General features: G+C 49.2%; 1 protein-coding gene across 1 annotated transcript; it reads right to left on the bottom strand.

The window, feature by feature from the left end:
- Positions 1-1,436: 1,436 nt before the first annotated feature.
- Positions 1,437-23,793, bottom strand: ADRA1D (adrenoceptor alpha 1D). The gene is made up of 2 exons (XM_061436633.1): positions 22,496-23,793; positions 1,437-3,008 (listed from the first exon to the last, which is right to left on the bottom strand). The coding sequence occupies exons 1-2, from the start codon at positions 23,607-23,609 to the stop codon at positions 2,419-2,421; spliced, it is 1,704 nt and encodes a 567-aa protein (XP_061292617.1). The 5' UTR covers positions 23,610-23,793; the 3' UTR covers positions 1,437-2,418.
- Positions 23,794-24,906: the final 1,113 nt, after the last annotated feature.

Here is a 24,906-nt window from a genome sequence, read left to right as displayed (position 1 = left end):
AGAGTCTTCTCTACTCCCTCAGTCGTGGACTGGGCTGGGGCACCTGAAGACCCAGAAAGTGGTGCAGTGAATGCACTTCTTCCAGATGTCCCAAAACCACTTGCAAGAGGCTCCTTCCTTTAGAAAGGCTGTTGCTACTCCCTCCATTCCTCTTGGCTATTCCAGGACTCTTTGTCATGTCCTGAGAACAAGGTCAGCAACTCTGCTTTATTGATGTTTAGAACTGGGTCACTGGATGCCCTTGCTGTGGCACAGCCTCTCTAGGGGCTCTGTAGCCCCACCCCCCTTCTCCTGCAGGCTTGTTCCCTGGTATGGAGGGCATAAGAGGAGGCCAGCTTTGTGCTGAGGGCCCCATGTGCAGGAGACCGAAGCTGAGGCTTAAAGGTCAGATATGTTTTGCTGATTGGTCATCAAGTCTAGAGAAAGTACTGGGCAAGCTGCTGACCCCACCTGTCTCTACATTCACTGTCATCCAGGACAGGGAGCAACCCCTGCTCCCCTCCCCCCCACCCCCACCCCCACCCCCCCGCCACTTAAATCCTTCTGATGAAAGCTCTCTCTCCACATTTATCCCTTGTCCCCACTATGGACCTCCTGTGGGCTCAACTGCCTTGGCATGTGGGAACCCTCTAAGAGACCCTCCCCTGCTGTTGAACTCTCCTGCTCAGAAGCCCAATGTTCAATACATTGACACAAGAGTCTGCCTCCTTGCTTTGACAGATGGGCCCACCTCTGTGAGAAGATTCTGGGGGCCATGCCAGTGTTCCCAGAGTTAGGGCAGCCAATGTGCTGCAAGATGGGGCCCTCTTTGATGTACGCAACATGCTCCCAGTATCTGCTTTTAACTGCTCCTCCTGTGCCTTGGGGGATGCCAGGCCTGAAAGTCCAGTACTTGCTAGACCCCCAGGGCGAAATTTCTGCTCCTGAGCCCAGATGATATTGGCTGTCTTTTTACCTTGTAATATTGGGATGAGGAGTCTGAAATTGTGGTGACCTTTTCAACAGACTACCTCCCTACTACAGGAAGCTTCTGGTTGAAAATACTGGTCCATGTTGGCCCCAGCAGTTGGTTCTTCCTGTTTCAGAACACCTCCACTCCAGACACCCCAGGGTATTGTCTAGCAGTTCTCCTTCCAAAGGTCCACTGGGCTACCATCATCATTCCTTTGCTGGTTGGATATGTGTGGTTGGTATTATCTAGCTGAAGACTGGACTACCTATAGCCTCTTGGGAATACAACAAATTTTGGACGGTTTGTTGAACCATCAACGCTAATAAGCACGGCTCCAGGTAGGTGTTCTCTCACTCACCATGTACACATGTCTACTTGGGCTTGTATATTTTTTCATGCAAAGTAATGTTTCACCCATTTTACTGATGGCCACCTTCCAGACTGAGGCCCTGAGAGCATCACAGATGCATCTGGTGAGACTGAACAAGTTAAACTTTGTTTACTTTCAAAGACTAATCATGTGAGTTTTAAGAGCCAACAAAATTCCCAAATCTTTTGGTCATGCTGAAAGTCCCAAAGGACAGTAGCCATCGGTTAAAGAGACAGGCTGAAACTAAAAAGTGAACACAGATCACAGGATAACTCAATTTATCCTGTTGTGGGCCTTTAGTACAAAAAGGAGTTCTTTATGGGTTGTAAGCTAAAGAGGAACAGTTTGCACAGTTTGGAGAAAACAGAAGTACCCTGACCAATAAATATGTCTAAAAATGACAAAGCTCTCCCCATTTGATGGTTCTAGATCCCAGCAAGAAGTGATGGGCACAGCCATAAGGAGCTATATACAGAGTGTAAACAGTAAGGCCCTTTGGAAGACAAAATGAGGGGCAGGGCAGAGCCTCTGTAGGGCAGAGTGGCCTGCAAGTTATACAATAGGCTTGTAGGACAGTCATTTATTCTGCCACCAAAGCATGCCGGTGGCAATGGCAGGCTCACTGGATTTCTCCAGTCTGCAGTAAGGAGAAATTGTGTCCATGGAGAATCCTTGGCCCCAGTGACCTTTCCTGGAAGGGAGGCATTGGGAACAGCCAGGCAGGGCCTCTGTGCCCTTTCCTCCCCAAGAGGAGGGACAGGGCTGCCTGGTTATACTTGGGGCCACCTACCCAGGGTTCACAGCATAGATGGGGCAGTGTTTCTCAAGCAGGGATTGGAAGCAAATGGCCTCAAGGAGCCTGTAGCCCCTCTCTTGAAAGGAGGAGCTGGAGGTGTCTGTGTCCAGGAGGGGAGCCCATAACTTTCAAAGCCCTCACCCCATCTCAGTTTCTCACGGATGCTGGAGAGCAGTTGCCAAAACTGATGCTGATTAGTTTCTGGGTCTCTGATTCTCACCAGCCTCTTGAACAAAGACAGTCTCCTTCTCCATACCCTTCCTGCCACCCCAGCATACTCCTTGGCCTAACTCAAGGTCCTTAAATATCAGTCTCTTGGAGATGGCTGTAGTCCTCCAGTTTATAAGCCTGGCAGGTAGTACCCTCAGCTGCATCATGGGGGACACCTAAGAATACCACTTCCACCTCTGAGTGCAGGGCGCACATGGCCTCTCTGGTGTGGATCTTTTGCGACGGGCTGGAGACTTTGGCATGCAGCTGGGTAGCAGGTCTCTGGAATGGCCGGAGAAGCCTCCACTCACGGAAGGTGCAGGGCATCTTTCGACAGGTGACAGCTGGAGCCTGTGCTTTGGATGCGCCCAGGGAGCCAGGGGCTGAGGGCACAGTGAAGGCCTGTGGGGCCCTGGTGGGTATGGCACCTGGGCCAGGAGGGCAGTCTGGGTGTGAGCTGCCATTTGAAGCTTGCCAGTTGCGACTGTAGATACTCCAGAGTGGGCGGCGGCGCTGGCGACTATGATGGCACTGGCAGCGCAGGAGGCGGAGGAAGGCACGCTTGAACTCCCTGCTGGAGCAGGGGTAGATGAGTGGATTCACACAACTGTTGAAGTAGCCCAGCCAGAAGATAACCTTGAAGACACCCTCTGAGGGCTTCAGCTGTGGGAACAGGGAGCCTGTGGGGAGCAGAGACCCAGGCTGGTTAGATGCTCAGGAAGAGGAAGCCCCAGGGAGCCCCAGGCTGCCCCTGGTGCAGCCTCTCTCCACAGGCAGCTCCTCTCCACACTACTCCCCTCCCACAGCACCTTTCCTGGGCTCTGACCATTCATCAACTAGGGGCTATCAAGATATCTCTCCTCAATGAGTCCCTGATATAACTCAAGAGTGTCCATGAACTTTGATGAAGAAAAACAACCATCTTTAGTTTTACTCACACTTACCTGAAATCAAGCATTTCCTGCAAGTGTAAGCAACAAACCTGAGTAGAATTAGACAAAATGATATTGAAATCACTGTTTGGTAGCTCCAAACCGCAGCTATAAAACAGTGCAATATTGTCAGTTTTCTACCTAATATTAGCAGTTGGTGGAGATGTTTTGAAATATTGCCTATGCTCCTCCCTATTTGGAAATGGTCACTAGAACGCACCAGTGGATCCTGTTCTTTAGAGCCTTCACGTGGAAGTACATTTAATACTAAGTCACAAATTGCAATTAAAAATCAATGAAATTTATTCCATCTGTAATCCTTTGTATTTTATTTTATGCATTTGAAAGAGTAATTCTGATAAAGGCTCCATACACTTTGTCAGATGCCCAAGTAGTCCCTAGCTTTATAAGAAGGGTAAGAACACCTGAATCAAATGTTGACCAAGGCTTGCTCCATGCCAGGCACTGTCCTGGACTCTCCTCAAATACCTGAGGTCCTGCTCTCTCAGTAGCAATGTGGATCAGATATCATAAGAAAGAAGATGGGATGATGGGTGCCCAGTATATTGGGGTGCGGGGCTTTCAAAATCTCAGGATAGACAGGAGCCAGGCAGGATGAGGAAGGGTAGAGGTTATCAGGAGTGGAAGGGAGAGGTAGGCAAGAGGATAACAAGTTTGGGGCAGGGGAATGTCCAATAGGATATGCTCAGAAAACTTCATTTGGGACAGATGGTGAAGGGCTTTAAATTCTGGAAAGTTAGGCTTTTATTTTGCGGGTGGTAGGGAGATATGGATATTTTTGAACAGGCAAAAGATAGAACCTAGAATTAAGCCTCAATAAACACAATGCCCAAATCACAGTGGACAGTGACTGAAGCCATGAAATTAAAAGACACTCCTTGGAAGGAAAGCTATGACAAACCTAGACAGTATATTAAAAAGCAGAGACATCACTTTTGTTGACAAAGGTCAGTATAGTCAAAGCTATGATTTTTTTCAGTAGTCACGTATGGATGTGAGAGTTGGACCATAAAGAAGGTTGAGTGCTGAAGAAGCTTCGAAAGAAGCTTTTCAACTGTGGTGTTGGAGAAGACTCTTGAGAGTTCCTTGGACTGCAAGGAGATCAAAGCAGGCCATCCTAAAGGAAATCAGTCCTGAATATTCATTGGAAGGACTGATGCTGAAGCTGAAGCTCCAATGCTTTGGCCACCTGATGCGAAGAACATCATTGGAGAAGACCTGATGCTGGGAAAGATTCAGGCAAAAGGAAAAGGAGGTGGCAGAGGATGAGATGACTAGATAGCAACAGCCACTCAAGGGACATGAATTTGAGCAAACATCTGGTGTGCTGCAGTCCATGGGGTTGCCAAGAGTCAGAAACGACTTAGCGACAAATGCAATGACCATGGGCTGCCGGAATGCAGGATAATGGGGCTGTCCCAGTGGAAGTGGGAAGTGGTCAGGGAAAGCTTCTGGGATGGCTTTAAAAGGGAGCAGAGTGCCTGACAGGAGGGAATGGGGGCACTGGAGGTCTGAGTTGTGCCAGAAAGACCTTCTTCCCCACAAACCTCTCCCCTGCCTTCCCCACCATGGACCGTAAGGAGTCATACCTCCAAGGGCAACTAACAAAGTGCAAAGACATCATCCAGGAAGCACAGGCCACTTTGTCACCCTCATCATCCTCCACAGCAGTAGCAGCAGGGGTCAAGGATAGGTGGCGAGTGTCCCATCCCAGGCAAAAGCCTCAAGTGTCTGCCAGGGTGAGCAGAGCAAGGGTAGTGGTCCTTGAAAAATCATGAAACATGCTTTGTTTTCTTGCCCTCAAAGAAATAAGAGCAAGGTCCCGTACTGAGGGAGCAGAGGCACCATGCATCCCTCTTTGACCTGTGAGCTCTTGTATATCACCCACCTCCCACTTGGTGAGATTCCTGGTGCTAAGAGACAGTGTGGAGAAAGAAGAATGTCAGGTAGTACTGCGTGGCACAGGATTTTCAAACTCTGGTCATGCAGCCTTCAGCAAGTTATTTGGCCATCTAAGTCTCACTTTCCTTTTCTGTGAAATATACATAACAATGTTTCTCTGGAAGGGATTTTTTGACGAATCATAAATTTCAGGGTGTAAGACTTAGCAGGTTTGTACTAAATACTGGAGTCTATTCACTTCCCCCTTCCCTATTTCTGTGGCTTTTTGAGAGAGGAGACCTCAGTCCTGAAGGGACTCCGCTCTCAGCTCTGAATAGCGGCCAGAAACAGAAGCTGAGATTTGGTGGGTCTGGGGGAGGCTGCAGCATCAGTCAGAATGTGTTTAGGAGATAATTTCCCTTGGGAGAAGTGTCGGGCAGTTGTCCCTGGAATCCAGGGGCTACCAGGGTTGACCTCAGCCTCCAGAAAGACAGCCTTCTGAACAGCATCCTTCAATGGCTGCAAAGTAAGACCGAGTGCTGAAAATAACTTTCTGACTCAGGCTAGAATTCTTTTATATTTAGCCCAGGATGACAAATCAGGGGACTATGCTTTCAGCAGTAAGCCAAAAACCAGCCAAGGGGCTTTGTTATCAATGTGGTTTTGATTTGAATTTTGTGGGGAACATGGCATATCTGTAGTGTGGCCTGGGCCTTGTTTTTAAGAATTAGAATTCTAATTTATGCTTAACCAACCTATGTGGAAGCTTGCTGCCAGCTCGTAATTCCTTACACACAAAGGAGCGGGGATTCAAACTCAGCCTTTCAGCCCCACATTTTTCCTACTGTGTCTTGCTGAGGCTTCTGTCTTACTCTGGTCCTCCCAGAAGCAGACCTGAGACAAGGATGCAAATACAACTTGTTTACTTGAAAGGTAAATGAAACACCAGTAGTGAAATGTGGTAAAAAGAGGGTAGAGAAGGAAGCCAATGAAAGGAGAGTTAACAAGTTAGTCACTGCTATGGGCCACCAGGGTGCAATCTCACTGGGAGCTCTGGAGGACTGTATTTGTCGCACCAGTGGGGTGAGGGAGGTGAGGTATCTATACCCCCAATCCCATCAGTCAGCGTTTGGGCTGCTCCCTCATGGTGTTAATTTTCCATAGTCCTGTCTTCTATGTGGGTGGACAATGAGGATTTTGCTGGTCAGAGAAAGTCGAAGGCAAAGAGATGGAGGCAGCTGCTGGGGTGGAAAGTGACCCATATACAGGGGGCAGGGTGGGGCACTGATGGCAGCCTCCACAATTTTGTTTCATTTGCTGTCTGCCCTCTGTGCACAGACATCTTGCATGTAAAATACAGACATCTATGTCTTGGGCTCCAGCTTCCACAGGCAGGCGCTCCCGAGAGATTTCACTCTGCTCCCTTCTCACGGCAGTGCTGAGCTTCACATATACCTCTGCAGAGTGCAGCCGTCCACCCCATACGCCTTCTTGCACCCTGCCTCTTTGCTGCCTGCCTGCCCCAAACTTCTCTCATCTGCCCACAGCCTCTTTCAAGGATTCCTGGGTCAGGGGACAGGGAGGCGTGTGGACACTTCCCTCCCCTTTGCCATGGACAAGGTAGGTAACTGTCCTGAGACTCCCAAGGGTGCTCACTTGTATTATCCCTACAGTGCTGCCTGGGTGTGGGGGCATCAGTCGACAAGCCCCTTCTCAGCCACTCCCAACTTTCTCCTCCTTCAGCCACTCTGCGTTATGGCCTCTTAGACTGACCATTTATGTCACTTCTCTTGCCTTCTCATTCATCTCCAGCTTCCCAGCACAAGCCTTTGCCAGTCCTGGAAGCCCAGTGACAGGAAAGCCTCAGTGGGTCCACAGGGGTTCTAAGGCAAGGCCTCTGTCTCTCTGTACCTAGCAGCCCTCTTCTCTGCCCTGAGCTGATTCCCTCTCCCACTCCCCACACTGTTCACGGCGTTTCTTGCATGCATATAACCCAGCTGTGCTAACTCATCTTGGCAGTTGTCACTGGAAACAGGTGCTCATGGGACTTCCCCCCTCAGCATTCTGCCGTCCAGGCACCTAGCGCAAACTCCCTTGTTCTTTCTCTTGTGATTCCTATTTCTCGTCCACCTTCCTGCGCATCAGCTAAATAGCCACACTGACTGCTTGCTGCCCTCTGGCCACAGCGGGCTCCCCAGTCTTATCTCTGCACTTTTGAACAGTCATCAGGGAGTGCACTTCCTCTTTGTTCCACCTGGTAGTGCTGGCTCCAGTGGCATCTCCTCCTGGAAGCCTTCCTCACACCACCCTCTCCCAACCCAGCAGAGTTAATTGTATTTCCTCCTCCCCTAGCATATCTATTCACTTCTAAGTGCCAAGAAGGTAACTACAGGTAACTACTGGTTTCCCATCTATTTGATTCTTAAATGGTGAGCTCCCAACACCATGCTTGGCACATCACAGGTGCTCCACACATTCTGACCCCTCTCTTTCTATCACACTGTGAATCCCATCCATCACCAACTCTTGTTGGTCCTGAATCCCCCACTGTGCACCATCCCCTGTTATCACCCTGGTACTATCATCATATACTTACAATGCCCTCCAAGTGGGCTCCCTGCTCCTGTCCCTGTGCCCCCATGGTACCCTGTTCTTTACACAGCAGCTGGGGAGATCCTTTTAAGACATAAGGCCGAGCTTTTCATTTCTTCACTTCAACTTATATTCCACTGCTGACTGCAGCTTTCTACCCTCTCTCTCCCTCTTTGTTACCTGTACTTTGACCTGCCAGCCCCTTGGATTTCTCCTGTTATCTCTGCTTAACTGAGACTTCTGTTCTCTTGCACTCCAGCTGTTCTTTCCTCAGTTCTTCCACGCCCATGTCCTTCTGGATTGGGTTGTATTTATTCAGCCAGATCCTAACTCTGGAGAGATTCACCCACTCCCTGAACATGCTTAGGGTCTCCGACCTCAGCTCTGTGTCCTGGCTTCCAGCAATCTTGCTGCCTATCCTCAACCCAGTCTCCCACAATTCCTCTGCCTTTGAGCTTTTATCCCTCTCCACAGGCCAAGCAGTCTTCTGCTGCTTCACCTTCTCCAGAGCAGCTGATCTTACTTCCTGTTTTGCAGAGGAAATAAGACAAAGAAATACATGTATATGTACGGCTGAGTCCCTTCACTCTTCATCTGAAACTACTACAACATTGTTAATTGGATATATCCTAATACAAAATAAAAAGTTTAAACTTTGAAAATAACAAGAGAACAAGTCAAAGAAGTTGGACACTCACTCAAACCTTTTTTACCTCTCTTCCTTCTTGTTAAGAAAGGAGTCTCTCTTCCCACCCAAGGTTCATGTCCCTACTTGCGTTGTGGAGCTCTTGACCCATCAGTCACTTGTGAGCTTGCCTCTATCACAGCTGCACCCTCTTTGCTGATTCTCTGGCTGTTACTTAATTCTCTCCACCCTTTCTCTCCACACAGGCTGTCTCCTCTCCACCACCTGCTTTTCACTCCACTGCTTTGCCCTACTGCCCTACTCCACCCTGGACCCCTACCTGCAGATATTGCTCTCATCCATCCTGGACACTTCTCATCTCACCCGGGACTTCTAGGGCACTGTTCTCTTGGATTTTCTGTTCCATATCAATTGCCTTTGCCCCCCTTTTTTCATGTCCCCACTGCTTTGTGTAGGAGTGCCCTTGCAAGAAGAGTCTTGTACTCTCTTCTTTTTGCATTTGCATCGCAGTTTCAACCAGGTGCACTGACTTTTGGCCAACTCCCACAGTTCTATCTCCAGCTCAGTCTATTCTCCCAAATTCTAGACTCATCGGTCCAATTACCACCCAGACATCTCTACTGGATGCCTACTTGCATCTCACACTTATCTGGCCCTCATGAAGCTTACATTTCATAGAGCAAGACCAGTAATAAATATGATAAACAAGAAAAATACAAGCATGTCATACAATAAGACATGCTAATAAGAAAAAACAAAGCAGCTAAGATAGCTAGTGTGTGTGTGTGTGTGTGTGTGTGTGTGTGTGTGTGTGCATGTGGCTGGGGGTGGCGGTATAAATTTTGGATAAAGTGGCCAGAGAAGGCCTACTAAGGATGTGACATTTGAGTAAGAGATGAATAAGCCATGTAGACAGCTTGGGGAAAGCATTCCAGAGAGAGGAAACAGCAAATGCAAAGGCACTGAGGTGGCCCTGGTATGTGTGCAGAACAAGGACAAGGCTAGTGTGGATAAAGTGGAGTGATTGAGGGCAGAATGGAAGGAGATGAGGTTGAAACTCAACCACTACCTTCCACCCTGTGCCCTTGTACCCTGTCTGAGACACCATCATCTCGCTCCTTGAATAATTCAGCAGCCTTCCCACTGTCTCTTGTTTGTACTCTTGCAGCCTGAAATCTATCCTCAATCTGGCAGCTGGAACAATCCTTTAAAAATATAAAGAGATCTGTCACTCCTGAGGCTCAAAACCCTCTAAGAGCTTCCATTCTCCCGCACATAAAAATCTATGGCTGCCTAGCTCAACATGCGACCCCCCGAACCCCCGACACCCTCTCCTACTCCGTCTTCCAGCCTTACTGCCCTACTTTTGCTTCTTGGAAGACACATTCCCACCTTAGGCCTTTGAATTTGCTGTCCCCCAGAATCTTTGCCCCCAGAAATTCACAGGGTTCCTGCCTTCATCTTTGCAGTGAGGTCTCTCTGACCTCCCATTTAAAATTGCAGTGTGCCTGGAAACAACCCAAGGGCCCATCAACAGATGACTGGTTGAAAATATGGTATGTGCAAAGAGTGGAATATTATTCAACCACAAAAAGAATGAAATAGTGCCACTTGCAGCAACACGGATGGACCTAGGGATTATCACTGGAGAAGGCAACGGCACCCTACTCCAGTACTCTGGCCTGGAAAATCCCGTGGACAGAGGAGCCTGGAAGGCTGCAGTCCATGGGGTCGCTAGTGTCGGACACGACTGAGCGACTTCACTTTCACTTTTCACTTTCATGCATTGGAGAAGGAAATGGCAACCCACTCCAGTGTTCTTGCCTGGAGAATCCCAGGGACAGGGAAGCCTGGTGGGCTGCCGTCTATGGGGTTGCACAGAGTCGGACACGACTGAAGCGACTTAGGAGCAGCAGCAGGGATTATCATACTAAGAGAAGTTTCAGCAGAGAAAGACAAATATCATATGATATGACTTACATGTGGAATCTAAAAAAGGATATGAATGAATCTATGTATAAAACAGAAACAGATTCACAGACATAGAAAAGCAAACTTATAGTTACCAAAGGGGAGAAGGAGAGAGGGGCAAATTAGGAGTGTGAGATTAACAGACACAAACTGCTATACATAAGATAGATAAGCAATTTACTGTATAGCACAGTGGACTATATTCAGTATATCGTAATAACCTATAAAGGAAAATTATCTGACAAAAATCTTTGCTGTACACCTAAAAATAACATGATATTGTAAATCAACTTCAATAAAAAATGGCAGTGTCCCCCACCCCATACTCCTCATCTCCCTCAACTATATCTGTGGCCCTTATCACCTTCTCTTGTACTATTTGAGTTATTCTTCATATTGTCTATCATCTTTCTCCCTGCAGTAGGAGTCTGTGGGGCAGGACTAGTGTCTGTTTTGCTTGGCAATGCATTCCCATTGCCCAGAAGAAAGACCTCATGAGTACACCGAGCACACAGTAGGTGCCCAACACTTGCTGAGTTTACTGAATGATTCCCTCTTTTCTACCCTTTATGTTACCATGTCTGGTACATTCATTTGTCTCTCTAGTGGGGTCCCTCCCTTTACCTCGTTCCTGAAGCCTTTGCTTACTCTGGCATCTCATTGTATTTACTTGGCTGTGACAGCCCCCAGTGGTCCCTTGTCTCCTCTACTCTGCACACAGCTGCTGGAGACTTATTGTAAAAAAGAAAAAAGTTTCTCTCCTTTCCCTTCTGAAAACCGTTAGCAGCTTCCTATGGCTCTGAGGAATACACCCCAAATTTCTTGTGTTTCATTCAAGTCTTTTTAGACTCCCATGCTGAATTCATCTTACCTCCTTCCCATATTGGCTGCACAAAGCCACAAGCATGTCTTCCCACAGGGGCTGGACTCCTTCTGCATTCCTGCATGACTCAAACTTCTCCCAAGGTGATTTCTGCTTCTTCCCACCCATCCCTCCAGCCCAGGTCAGGTGTCCTCCCTGACGAAACCTGAGTTAGGTGCCCCTTTATGCATGCCTGTATTTTAACGAATAAAATTAGTTACTGCTCTGTCTATTCTCCTAGACTCTAGGTTTCTTGATGGCAGCTGTAGGATTCTTTTCATCCCAGCCTCTAACACAAGTGCCTGATCCAGAGAAGGGGTTGTAAAGTGAGTGAGTAAGTGCTGTTTGGGTAGATGTAGGTAGCCTCTAAAGTGACAAAGAAGGAAATGGGAGCTCATGCTTGCTTTCTGAGTGTTTAGTACCTACCAGGCTGCATGCTGGGCCCTGTATGCAGCACTTCTCATTTAATTCTCATGGCATTAGCATCCTACTTTGCAGAGATTCTAATTACCTCCAGAGGACAAGTGGAAGGGTCAGGATTTGAACCTGAGTCAATCTAGCCCTAAAATGCTTGGTCTTCTCATGACATCATGTAAAGATAGGAAAAAAACTTCCCCTGGTCCTCCAGGGGTCCTGGAGGTCAGGCTCCACAAAGGATCACTTAATACCTTCCAGCAGCTACTCCACAAGCAGCAGGCCCATCCCTGCCTCTGGTCTTTCATACCGCTGGCCTGGCCTGGAGGATGGCCTTCCTCTTTTCTCCACAGTGGGTCTCTCCAGTTCTTCAGACTCGGGCATAGAACTGCCTCTCCAGGAGCATTTCTGTGATTAGTTCCACTCCTAGGGTCTGCTGAGCTGACAGTGGTTTCTGGAGTGTGTGTGTCTTGAGCACCTTGATTCTGCCTCCATGTAAGTGGCATTTGTTGGCCTTCCCTATGACCTTTGGGGTGGCCTGTGGGGCCTACCACATTGAGTTCAGCTCCTGTGCACCCATAACCATCCAGAACATTCAGAAAGTCTGGGCTGTTGCCTGCTTGCTGCATCTCAGGAGGGAGTGTCAAACAGACCCCAGACTCCTGGGAGGAGCCCCAGAAAGCCACCTGGCCATCTCCTTCCTGTCCTTCAAGTCTCTGCTCAAGTCACCTTAAAGGTTTGAAGTTGATGTTATTAGTGCCCCGCCCAGGTGCCCCCAGTTCCCAACTGCTGTGAATGTTGGCTGCTAATGGCTTATAATTGCCCCTTCTTTGGAGAATTACCCTTGACTAATGTGAGCTGCTTCAACTGGGAGATGATACTTTCCCTCCAAGGTGGCAGTCCACAGCCAGTGACAGACTGAGTGGGATGGAACAGGTCAGCCTTCTTGTCTCCAGGTGATGCAATTCTCCGCTGTCATTCTTGCTCCAGGGGTCCCTGTGGGGTCAGGCTAAGGCCAGACTTCGAGACCACATCCTGGGGTTAAGTCTTTTCTGACTTACCCTGCTTCCCTCCCTCCCTCCCAGATACCACCAGAGAGCTTCCCTCAGATCATCATTTGCGTAAGAACCCCTGCCTTAGGCTCTACAGGGACATGACCCAAGACACTCTTTGCATGGATGTGTCTTCAAAGCTCTCTTGATTGGTCCCAAATCTATAATCCAGGGATTAGCTCTTGGTCACTGTTTCAACTCTTCTGCCCACTGCTGGGAAAGGCAGGGCACAGATGTGCATGTTCATGTTCCTTTCTCTCCACTCAACAGGCAGGCTGGAGCATGGGAGTGGACACACTGGCCTGCCTATGAGGAGAGGTGGTCAGGATGTAGCAGGAGAGGACTGCAACCACAGCTCTTGCTGCTTCTCTCTGCTCCTTGACCTTGTTCTCGCACGTGTCCATCGAGCTTGCTCCCGCCTGCCTTCCTCTATTCTCTGTATTGGGGTGCCTCTATCAGGAATCTAACCTGATGTCCAGGATGCTGAACATCCACTGATCAGAAGAGGCGGGGCTTGGCTGTGAGGGCAGGTTACCCCACTCTCTGGCATTCGTGGTTGGGCCAGCCTGGCCTGCACATTACTGGGGAAACTAGGACAGCCTGTGAGCTTTGTGGGAAAGTCTGCAGCCTTATCACAGGTCAATCCCCTCTCTTAAGTAAGAGAAATGTCCAGGCCCAGGAGATGCTAGAGCTGGCCAATCTGGCCAAGCCTTGCTGAGGAGTGACAGTGCTGAAGGCAAGAGGGGAATGTGTGATTAACAGCATTATTTTGGCATCACCAGAAGTGAACTTGTTCTTGGAAGAATGTCAGAATTCTCAGCCACCAGCCCTGTTCATAGCTTGCAGCCAACAACGAACTATCAGGCTGCACCCCAGCCTTTCCCCCTTCGCACTCCCTCCCCGACTAGTGACTTTTCTATACCAGGCAGCCATTTTCTCTAGCCAGAATGAAATATAAGGGTTAAAATACCATGTTCTCTCAGATATTCACGTCTCTCTTGCTTCCCAGGAGGGACTTGCCAGGTGGTGCAGTGGTAAAGAATCCACCTAATAATGCAGGAGATGCAAGTAATGTGGGTTCAATCCCTGGCTCAGAAATATCCCCTGGAGTAGGAGATAGCATCCCACCCCAGTATTCTTGCCTGGAAAGTTCTGTGGACAGAGGGACCTGGCAGGCTACAGTCCATGGGGTCACAAAGAACCAGACACACACACACACACACACACACACACGCACACGCACTGCCTAGGAGAAAAGGAATTCCCAGTCCTAGACTCCCTTTTGTTCTTCAGCTGCTCACTCAATGCTTCTATTCTTCAGAATTCAATTTCGTCTTCCCCAAGAGAGGCTGGAAGCAGTGGGCCTCTTTGCTATATTGTAAAGGGTCAGCCTCTCTCATAAGGCACACTTGAGCTGAGGCCTGAAGACTCTCTGAGGGAGTGAGTTGTGCATCTTCCTGAGGAAAGAAAATTCCAGACAGAGGAAAGGGGATGTGCAAAGGTCCCGAAGCAGCAGAGCACCTGACAAGTTGGAGGACAACCAAGAAGTTAGGACTGCTGGAACAGAGAAGGGGAGACAGAGATGCTAAGAGATAAGGCCATTTTGAAGCAGAAACAACCATGGAAGGCTGTCAGAAAGAAGTAACCTGAATAGGGTCCAGATCTCAGATGGATGATGAAGACAGGGAGTTGAGGGTACTGTGGGGCTAGCTGTGTCAAGCCAAATCTCTTGAATTTCCTGTGTTGACAATTTTCCATGGTGACAGGTAACTGGTGGGTATCTGGTTTGAGATAGGAAAAGAATAGATCAGAAGTCCTTCTGTGTCCCATGTCTGCCTCAGGATCCTTGAACTCTGTGGGGCTGGCCTAGAACTACCGGTCTAACCTTGGATACCCTTCTGCAGCTGTAGCGATTGACAGGGAGGGCCAGTTCCTAGAGCCACAGAGGATGCCTGGTAGGGCCCAAGGCAGGGAGATGAGTCATAGACCTATTCAGTGTCCTCCACTGGACCCCACTCTCCCTTCAGTTCTTCTCCCTTCCCTTCTCACCTCTCCAACGTCTCTCTCTCCCCCTCATTTCACTCTTGTCACTATTTAACTCATTTCCTGGTCTGTGGCCTTGGACGAGTCACACTCCAAGCTCCATATGCCCAAGGCCGAAGTCCCTGCCAAATGGCCCTGTGCTAAGCTGAACATGACCCTAATCTGAGCATGAACCTTTTAGTTCTTGGGTCATACTGACAAATGGTTCATAAGTCGGAGCAGATCAGTGCTTGTGCCAGAGGAGAGAAGGTTTCCAGACAGTAGTCACTCTGTCCAGGAGTCCCAGCACTGAGTAGATGGTGCATTGCTCATTAGGTCCCAATGCTGGCTTTCAGGGGCCCAGACCAATGTTCTGCTGGGTCATCATCTGCAAAGGAGGGCAGGAAAATCCTCTAGTATTCAAGAAGACATTTTTGTGGGCATATAGCTCAGGATGGGGCAGAGCTCAAGTCGGGTCAGAGGTAGGCTCAGGAACTCAGAGGTTATCTCATGAGGACTAGGCTCAAGGGCTCTAGGGGTTTGGGATGATCAAGACAGACAAGAAGTGGTCATGTCCTGTGGCAATGCTCAGGGCCCTCATGGCCAGGATCTGGGGCAGAAGGGAGCCTGGAACTGAACCTGAGGGGAGTAAGCAGGCAGTGAGGCATTTGGCGAGATTTAAAGCATAAAACATGGCTGATCCCAACTGATCCTTAACCCTAGCTTCAGCCTGACCTCTGTTCTCTGACCTAGGGCAGAAGTAACAAGGACTCTAAGGGCCAGAGTGCTTGGGTTCTAAACTCAGCTCTGATATTTAGGATTAAGATTAATATCAGAATTTTTTTTTTTTTTAAAGAGGTAAGTAGCAAGGAATATTCAAGAAGGTTAAAATTTCAAGAAGGTGAAAAAGAGGAAAGATTACAGTGAGAAAGTGGGAGAGAGTGAGGGTGAAGGGGCTACAGGGTTGAGGGTGAATCATTTTTAAGAAGTTGTGGACACATATACATGCTGTATGGGCAGGCAGAGGAGAGGTGGAATTAAGGAGAGATGAGCAATAACCGACAGAGGGAAGTCCCTTGGGAAGGAAAGAGGGTTGGGAGAGATTCAGAGTTGACAGGGACCTGCAGGACTTTAAGGACATCCTGAGGACTGCCCTGAGGAGGAGACCTGCCAATGGAAAGTAGGATTTTTCTTTTCTTTTTTTTTTTTTAAACATGTTATTATTTAGACACTGGTTTGTTGTGGTTCACAAGAGCTGATTGATAAATTTTCAGGAACTTTGCAAGCTGACTATTTCTTTGGTAGTTTGAAATTGACCATGGTGGGAATATTTCCATTTTACATCATGGAAATGGACAGATGTTACACATTAGCCCCCATTTCAGAGCCAATCTTAAATACTTGCCAGCACACCTCTGTGGAGGAATGACCTGATTCAGGGTCTGGGGCTCACAGAGTAGGTGAGTAGGTGGAGGCAAGGGAGTTAAAGATGGCAAGAGAGGATGAAGTGATGGATTATGGTGCCAATTGGAAACAGAGGCCTAACTAACCAGAAGACAAGGTGAAGGGCTGGGAGGTGAAGGCTTGGTCAAGGCTGGAGTCAGTAAGTAGAATGAGCAGGTGGACTCAAGTGGCAGAGATTTACTGAGGATTTAGGGGCTTATAGATCAAGGTGGGCACATAGGCCAGGGCATGACCCTAGGAGAAAGAGTGGAAGGAGAGTCACAGGGTGTCAGCATGGGTCAGCCTCAGTACAGTGGAGTCACAATGATAACCAGGGTAGAGATGAGCATGGGGGAGAAAGTACAGGACCCCTGTATCCTAGTTTTAAAGAATGAGGTGGAGTGATTAACAGCTCATCAGATGTTTGGGATAAACATATCAGCAGGAGTTGGGCAGAGGACAAGACCCTAGGCAGAGGAAGGATCTGTATTCACCCAAGAACAGGAGTCTACCCTCCATCAGTGGGATATTTTTCTTTTCCCAAAAAAAAAAAAAAAGTATCTCCTAGCTCTGTCCACTGAGTCAGTGGCCAACTTAATATCAATGAACATCTGAAAGCTCCGACTGTGGTCTTTAAATGATCATTTTCCACTAAAAGAGAACAGGCCTCTTTAGAGAAATGGGACAGGTCAAAAAAAGTGCAAGCTGAGCCTGAAACATCTCATCAGACCAGAAAGTTCAAGACTCTCTGGGTTATGCCATACGTCTCATAAGTCAACTTGAAAGAGCACCTATTGGGTAGCCCCCAAACAGTGACATATATAATGTGTGACAGATTTTAAAGTTACTTTATCATGGTACTAAAAAATCTTTTGGTCCCTTTCGGAAACATTGCTAGGAAATTGACTTTTTTTGATAATGGAGAGCATTGAGGAGCTCTCCTGCTTTTCTTGTATAGCCTCTATTTCAAGTGACCAAACAGCTAGTGGTGAATTCTTTTTAGAATTTTAGTCTACAAATGCAGAAGGAATGACAGAATTTGGATATCACCACTTTAAGTCCCAGTGATACAATGGCTCCCAGCCATGGTCAACGGCTGCTAAAACTAGCAGGTAAAGGTTGACGCAACATTTTATAGTAAATGAATCAAGCTGACTGCATCTAAACCCCTGGTCAATCTTAACATTACAAAAGAAGAATTCTTGTCCAAGACACTGAGCTTGAATCTGCTTAAGCCAATTTATATGATGTACCGGGAACAGCAGGACACATTAAAAGGCACTATAGGGATGTATGGAGAAGGCAATGGCACCCCACTCCAGTACTCTTGCCTGGAAAATCCCATGGATGGAGGAGCCTAGTAGGCTGCACTCCATGGGGTCGCTAAGAGTCAGACACGACTGAGTGACTTCACTTTCACATTTCACTTTCATGCATTGGAGAAGGAAATGGCAACCCACTCCAGTGTTCTTGCCTGGAGAATCCCAGGGATGGGGGAGCCTGGTGGGCTGCCGTTTATGGGGTCGCACAGAGTCGGACACAACTGAAGTGACTTAGCAGCAGCATAGGGATGCAGGGCTTCCCTAGTGGCTCAGACAGTAAAGACTCTGCCTGCAATGCAAGAGACCTGAGTTCGATTCCTGGGTTGGGAAGATTCCCTTGGAGAAGGGAATGGCTACCCACTCCAGTATTCTTGCCTGGAAAATTCCATGGACAAAGGAGCCATCGCAAAGAATTGGACATGACTGAGCATCTGAGCATACAGGGATGCCCGCCCCAAACTGCGGGCAACTCCTTTGGGATGAACAATCTGATTTCTTCACCAAATAAGCTAAAAAGGAAAAGGTGGGGAAAGGGTAATCTTATCAATTAAAGAAGTTGTGGAGGTAAATCAACTGCATGTAATATATGTAATTTTTTTGAGACCCTAATTCAAACAAACTAAAAATTTATGAGGCAATCAGCTACATTTGAACACAAAGACATTTGGTATCCATTAAACAAGTATTTTTATGTATTATAATGGATTGTAGTTTTTTTTAAAGTCCTTCTAAAAATATTGAAGAATTTACAGATAAACTGATATGGTATCTTGGGTTTTCTTCAAAATAATAAGCAGTGGTGGAAAGCGGGTGGGGGTTGGAATGAACCAAGATCAGCCTTGGGTTGACACTTGTTGAAGCTGGGTCATAGGTACTGGGGCCATCACACTGTCTACTCATGTATTTGAAATTATCCATGATTTTTAAAAGTGGAAAATAAAACCCCTAGCCATTACTTGTTTGTAATAATCATGCAATAAATGTTAGCTGTTATATTTAAAAATTTTCGGGTCACCTAAATAGGGGGTCATCCCCAATGCATTGCTAGTAAGAGGGGGGTCTACTTTATATAGAGGCTGTTATACTAAGTGAAATAAGCTAGTCACAGAAGGACTGCATGATTCCACTTCTATGAAGTACCTAAAACAGTTAAAATTCAAAGAATCAAAGCAAGGAATGGTGGGAGCCAAGGGCTGGAGGGAGGGGGTAAAAGGGGAATTGCCAATCAGAAGGCATAAAGTTTTAGTTAAGCAAGATGAATGAATTCTATAGATTTGCTGTACAAACTTGTACCTAAAGTTAACAATATTTGTAGCTCTCATGTTAAGTGTTCTTGCCACATTAATAACAATGATAATAATAATAATAAAGATAGAGGGCTACGCTTTGTCACCCAGATCGTTGGCATGGCAGGAAGTGAAGAGGCCCTGGATTCTGCCACTTTTTCCCTCTACACTCGCTGACTGAGGACCTACTATGTGCCAGTTGCCATAAAGGCACAGATAGGAGATGTAATGTCAGTCTCTTCTTCAGGCTTTTGGGCCAGGGCACAGTAATATTATTCCTGAAGACTTGCCACAGTACACCCTCTGCCTCTCTCCATGTGTCTGTGGACCTTGTACCACCTCAGGGAGCCTGTGGAGATGGGTCCCTCCGCACTTGGCCAAACTCTGAGATGCAAACACTGATTCTACCCTCCGTGTCTGTTTGCTTAGAATGTTCCCTGTTTCTCCAAAAGTGCCTCCCTTCTTCCAGGCCTGCCTCAGAGCTCCTAGAGGGGGAGGCTTGCCCTCTCCTTCCTGCACAGCCCTCAGACGACTCCTGCTTGTACTGCAGGCTCTGTCCTCCTGTTCTTTCTGTTGTCCTGCCCTCCAAGCCACATCATGGCAGATGAGAATATTCTGTTTCCTTGCTTGGCCTCAGTCCTGCTTGCTCATTATTGCCAGGTTCCACTCAGTTTGGCTTCATCAGTGGCCCTGGGCTTTGTTCCAAAACTTGGTGAGGTGCCCATTGCAGACTAGCAGGAAGGGAGAGGCAAGGATAGCCCCTGGGTTGCCATGCCAGGTGTGAGGAGCAGCAGAGATGAGGGACTGAGGAAGAGCAGCATGCCAACAAGGGAAGAGGCCACGGAGATTTAGGGACGACTTCCTAGAAGAGGCAGACGTGATCTCAACCTCAAAAAATAGTAGCCTTTTGCAGTGTTGATTGTAACGGTGGAAAATTAGAAAAACTGAACACTCAGCCGGAGATTGTCAACACACCATGGAATACACTCAAACAGAACACTATATTGTTGCTAAAATAACCAGAATGGATAAATCTCAATGGCAAAACATTGGGTAAAAAAGGCAAACTGAAGATGAATGTGCACAGCTGGTACAACTTATGTAAGTCTGCAGGACACACAGAACGATATTGTTTATTATTATGGATTCAGGTGTTTATGGTAAGAGTATAAACGTGTGTGGGAGTGATAAAGACTAGATTTACCTCTGGGGAGAGAGGAAGGGACAGGAGGAGGGAACTTAGTTGTGGTCATTCTGTTTCTTTGAAAAGAGAGAGAGGAAGTGATCTGAGGCAAATATGGTGAAATGTTATCATCTGTTCAATATGGGTGATTACAGATACATGGGCACTTGTATTATTTTCTCCTTATCTGTGCATTATTCTGTAACTAAAAATTTTAAAAGAAGTTAAAGGAACATAAAGGGAGGTGGCATTCTATATGTACCCTGATCATTCCTGACAGGGGGCCAGTATGAACCAAGGGGTAGGCAGGAGGCTGAGGGCACCTGGAACAGGTCACAGCTGGGGTTTGGTTGGTAGGCTTGGGAGGATTTTAAATCCTGGGTATGTGGGTTTCTAAGAGGGGGGCCATACCGACTTTCTCTTGCCTATTTGCCACGTCCTGCTCCATCCATCCCTCTCTCTTCCCTGACAGCAGCCTCTGGCAAGATGATTTTCAAGCTGGTGATTTATTCATTCCTTATCTTGTATTTACTGAGCCTATACTACAAAAGCAACAGCTCATACTGCACTCACCATGTGCCAGTTATAGTCACACATAATATCTCACTCAAGTATCACCATCGTAGTACAAGTGGGTATTATTACCATCTTTGCCATCCCTAGTTTATAGATGAGAAAACAGAGGCAGAGAGGTTCAGGGATTTGCTAGCAGTTACACAGCTAATAAGGAGAAGTGCTGGGGTTTAGACCAGGCTCTGGCACCAGAGCCTGTTGTCCATTCCATTCTCCTCCACTGTCTGCATGTGCCAGGCACTGTCCTGGGCATTGGTGATTACATAACTGACATAGTCTTTCCTCACAGAGCTTCTGGGTCAGTGGTGGCAGGGGGAATCATACCCCAAGTCAAGCAACACAGAAATGTGATTACAGCTAAGGAGCTAATGAAAGAAGAGAAACTTGTGTCCAAGGGAGAATATACAGAGAAAGACACAGCAAAATTGAGAAAAAAGAAGAAAGGCCTTAATGAAGTGGGAACATTTATTCTGAGACCTAAAAGATGGAGAGATAGCCAGCAGGACTTGGGGAAAGCAAGCCAGACAAAGGGAAGAGCAAGTGTAAGGGTATGAGCTTGGCATGATCAAGGACCCAGAAGAGGGTCAGAAGGGCCTGTGTGTGCACAGTGGGCAAAGTTCAGGGCGACAAAGCCATGAGGTCAGGGGGGAGGTGACTTATCACTCAGATCCTTCTTTGCAGAAGGGGGACCACATATCTGGGTTTACCCACCATAGTCCTGGTACGTACTTGTGGTCTCAGTGTAAATATACATAAGAGCTCATTTTGGTCTGGACAGTAAAAAACTTGAAGGTCACTCTATCATAGGCTATGATGGACAGTTTGGATTTTGTTTCCAGGACAGTAGAAAAGCACTGAGGGATTTTAGTAGAGAATGACGCTCTAATTTATAATGCATAAAGATCACTCTAACTGATGTGAGGAGAGGGCCTGCAAGGGAGCAGGAAGGGGCTACTGTCCCTTTCTGGACACAGCTGCAGAGCATGGAAGGAGCAAGGCCTGAGAAAGGGGAGGTTCTGGCTTGGGCTGGCTGAAGTTACACCATGAGTGTAATGGATGTGTCCCCAGAGATGCTGTTCCCCTTCCCCTCCCTGTATTGACCCAGCCCCTGGGCTTTCAGGAGGGGCCTCAAGGTATGGGAGGAAGTTCCTAAGAACAGCTGCCCACCTCCCAGGACTACAAGAGAGCCTGTGAAAGAAATAGCAAAGTTCTCTGGAAGTGCTGAAGGACTCGGTAAATTTAAGAAACTACAATGAACAATATTAACTTTCCATATGATAATATGTCCTTTACTTTTCTTTCTCATGCCTACAAAGATCCCTGCTACACCCTCCTTCCTCCCCGCCCCCCACCCTCGGCCCCTGCCCACACCTCCAAGAGATTTCAGAAGTGAGAGACCAGGGCATTCACACATACCAGTTGGGGAAGGCCTCTCACAGAGGGGCCAGCTTCCCGACTGAGAGAAAGCAGGTGGCTTTGGGTGTCTGCTGCTGTTCATTGTAGACTGGCCAGGAATTGCTGCCCATGAATGAATGCAGGCCAACCCACCCTAGGTGCCACTTCTGGGCATTGGCATTTAAAGCTGGGGGTACAGGGAGGGGGATATATAAACAAGCACATACACTGCTTACCACTTACTATGGGAAGACACCTACACAGATGTCCATTGGTCTTTTATATTTAGAACAGTCGGGTGCTTAAAACAAGGCCAGGGCTTCTAATAGCAGTGAAGAAGGCGGGTCAGAAAAGTGAGTTCCTAACAAAATCCTCCAAGCATGATGAGCCTGTTATTCTCCCACAAAGCAGCACAGCACCTAAGAGACCAGGCAGGTTACTAAGTAAACCTTCCATGTTCAGGTGGACAGCCACTCTCCACTTGGAAGAGCCATCCAAGTCTGGGTGCCAGGAAGGGACAGCCACAGGCTCAGCGAGGGAGGTTAGAGGTTGGAGGGAGAGGGGTCACTCACCCAGTGGGAGGACGAAGAAAAAGGGGAACCAGCAGAGCACAAAGACGCCCACGACAATGGCCAGCGTCTTGGCCGCCTTCTTCTCGCGGGAGAACTTGAGCAGACGCACCGACAGTGAGCTGCGGAACTTGCGACCCTTGGTGCTGTGCATCCCCCAGTGGGTCTCAGCTGAGCCAGGGCTGGCGCCGCGACAGTGGATGCGCAGCACCACCTCCGAGGCCTTGCCGCGCTCGCGCTTGACGCCCGCCTCCAAGCTGCGCGTGGTGCTTCGCGCCACCACGTACACGCGGCAGTACATGACCACGATGACTGCCATAGGCAGGTAGAAAGAGCACAGGGAGGAGAAGACAGCATAGCCTGCCTCCTCTGTGATGCCGCAGAAGCTCTCGTCCGGGGGCACCGGCTCCTTCCATCCCAGCAGTGGCCCCACGGACACGACGACAGCTACGGCCCAGAGCAGCGCCAGGATGGCTGCTGCCTTGCGCTCGGTCATGATGGAGGGGTACTTCAGCGAATGGCGTACACCCACGTACCGGTCCACCGAGATGGTGCAGAGGCTGAGGATGGAGGCCGTGCAGCACAGCACGTCCACGGCGGCCCAGACGTCGCAGAAGGCCCGGCCAAAGGCCCAGAAGCCCAGGACCTCCATGGTGGCCGAGAAGGGGAGCACTGTGGCACTTAGCAGCAGGTCGGCCACAGCCAAGTTCACAATAAAATAGTTTGTGACCGTTTGCAGGTGGCGGTTGCAGGCCACCGAGAGGATGACCAGCACGTTGCCCGCCACAGCTGTGAGGATGAAGGCTGCCAGGAAGACGCCCACACCCACTCCCTGAGCACTCACCACCAGCCCCTCGACGGCCGCTGTGCCATTCACCTCGCCGCCGGCGCCGGGGCTCCCGGGCTCTCCAGCGGAGCTCCGGTTGTCCTCGCTGCTGCCCGCGCCCACCACGCCGCCGCCGCCGCCGCCGCAGCCCGCGGCCCCAGGCACGCCGTCCACCGCCTGGCCCTCCGAGGCGGCAGCGCCGCCCGCGCCTCCCCCTCTACCAGTCCCACTGGCGCTGCCGTCCGAGCCGGGTCCCTCGAAACTGAAGCTCAGGAGATCGCGGAAAGTCATCTCAACGCGCCGCCGTCGGGGGTGCGGCCTGGGCACACGACGAGCGACTGGTACAGCGTGGGGGCAGCGAGCATAGCCTCGGGGCTCCGTCTCCAGCCCAACGCGCCGGTCTTGTCAGGGTCCTACTCCAGTTCCTGTGACGTGGAGCGCAGCTGCTAGCGAGCGGAGTGGGCTGGCCGCGTAGTGGAACCGAAGAGCCTGGGCCGGCGACGCGCGCCGCTCCCGCAGCGTGCCCAGGCGAGCTGGCAAAGCGGCGGCCGGGCTGGAGGGCGGCGACCGCTGTGGCGCTCGCTCTTGAGCGCCGGGGGCGGGACCGAGCCAGGGCAGCTCGAGGAAGGAGGAGGGGGTGGCCGGCTCCGAGGGACCCGGCGCCACACTTGCGGGATGAAGAGGATCTGTGCTCCGAGCCAGCTGGCGTTCCGGGGTCCCCAGGGGCGGCAGCGCTGGCTCACGCTCCGACCCCGCGGCAGCCACCCCTGCCGCGCCTCAGATGCCCTCGCCGGCCCTCTGTCTTTGCGATCCGCTCCCGGCCCTCTCCCGCGTCTGTCCCGAGCGTCCTCACCCTTTTCTCTCAGCTGTGTCTTCCTGCCGCCTTTTCCCCAACGTCGCGGTCACTGCTGGTGCCCTTAGGTGCGCTGAGAGGAGAAGGTGCGATTCCAGGGTCCCTGATGGCCGTCAGAGAGCAGCAAGCGCCTGAGATCTGCGGGCTGCGGCCTGGACCTCGCCGGGCTGCGGCGGGTCACCTCCAGGGACAGCCTGGATGAACCTGCTGCACCTCCTTTCTTCTCTCATGGTACTGGACAAGGGAGGATCTCAGCCACCTCTGTCCAGTGACTTGGTGTGGAGAGCCAGGGAGGAGGTCTGAAGCTTTGGGGGACCTGTGATGGGGAAGGAACAAGAGACTACTTATATGGTTACAGCCTTTTGACCCTGCCCGGGACACATCAGTCTGCATATACCAACTAATGCACTGTTACTTTACTCCATATCCGACGTCATAAAACTTCCCATTGTTACACTAAATAAGTGGCTTCCTTCTAGGGAGGGAGAGTTTAAGGGCTGGAGGGTGGGAAAGGCCACTTGGCTGGATGGTTAAAGGAGCTGGGGCAGACAGTCTGGCTCCAAATCTAAGCTCCGCCCCGTGTTAGCTGTTTGACCTCTTTATGTCTCAGTTTCTCATCTGTAAAATGAAGGTGAGTAGTGTCTACCTACTGGCCTAAAGGCTTAATGAATTAATATGTGTTAGGGCTCCAGAGTTATGGTGTCACTTCCCAGGTGGCACTAGTGGTAAAGAACC

Source organism: Bos javanicus, chromosome 13, assembly GCF_032452875.1.
Source record: "Bos javanicus breed banteng chromosome 13, ARS-OSU_banteng_1.0, whole genome shotgun sequence".
NCBI classification, from domain to species: Eukaryota; Metazoa; Chordata; class Mammalia; order Artiodactyla; family Bovidae; genus Bos; species Bos javanicus.
This window is presented reverse-complemented; position numbering and strand designations above follow the sequence as displayed.

What these genes read in the sequence shown, in the direction of transcription:
- ADRA1D (XM_061436633.1), bottom strand. Translation starts at nt 23,609, where the DNA reads ATGACTTTCCGCGATCTCCTGAGCTTCAGTTTCGAGGGACCCGGCTCG. An exon ending in TTTCTTCGTCCTCCCACTGG is followed by an intron (nt 3,009 to 22,495) that starts GTGAGTGACCCC and finishes TGCTCCCCACAG; the next exon opens with GCTCCCTGTTCCCACAGCTG.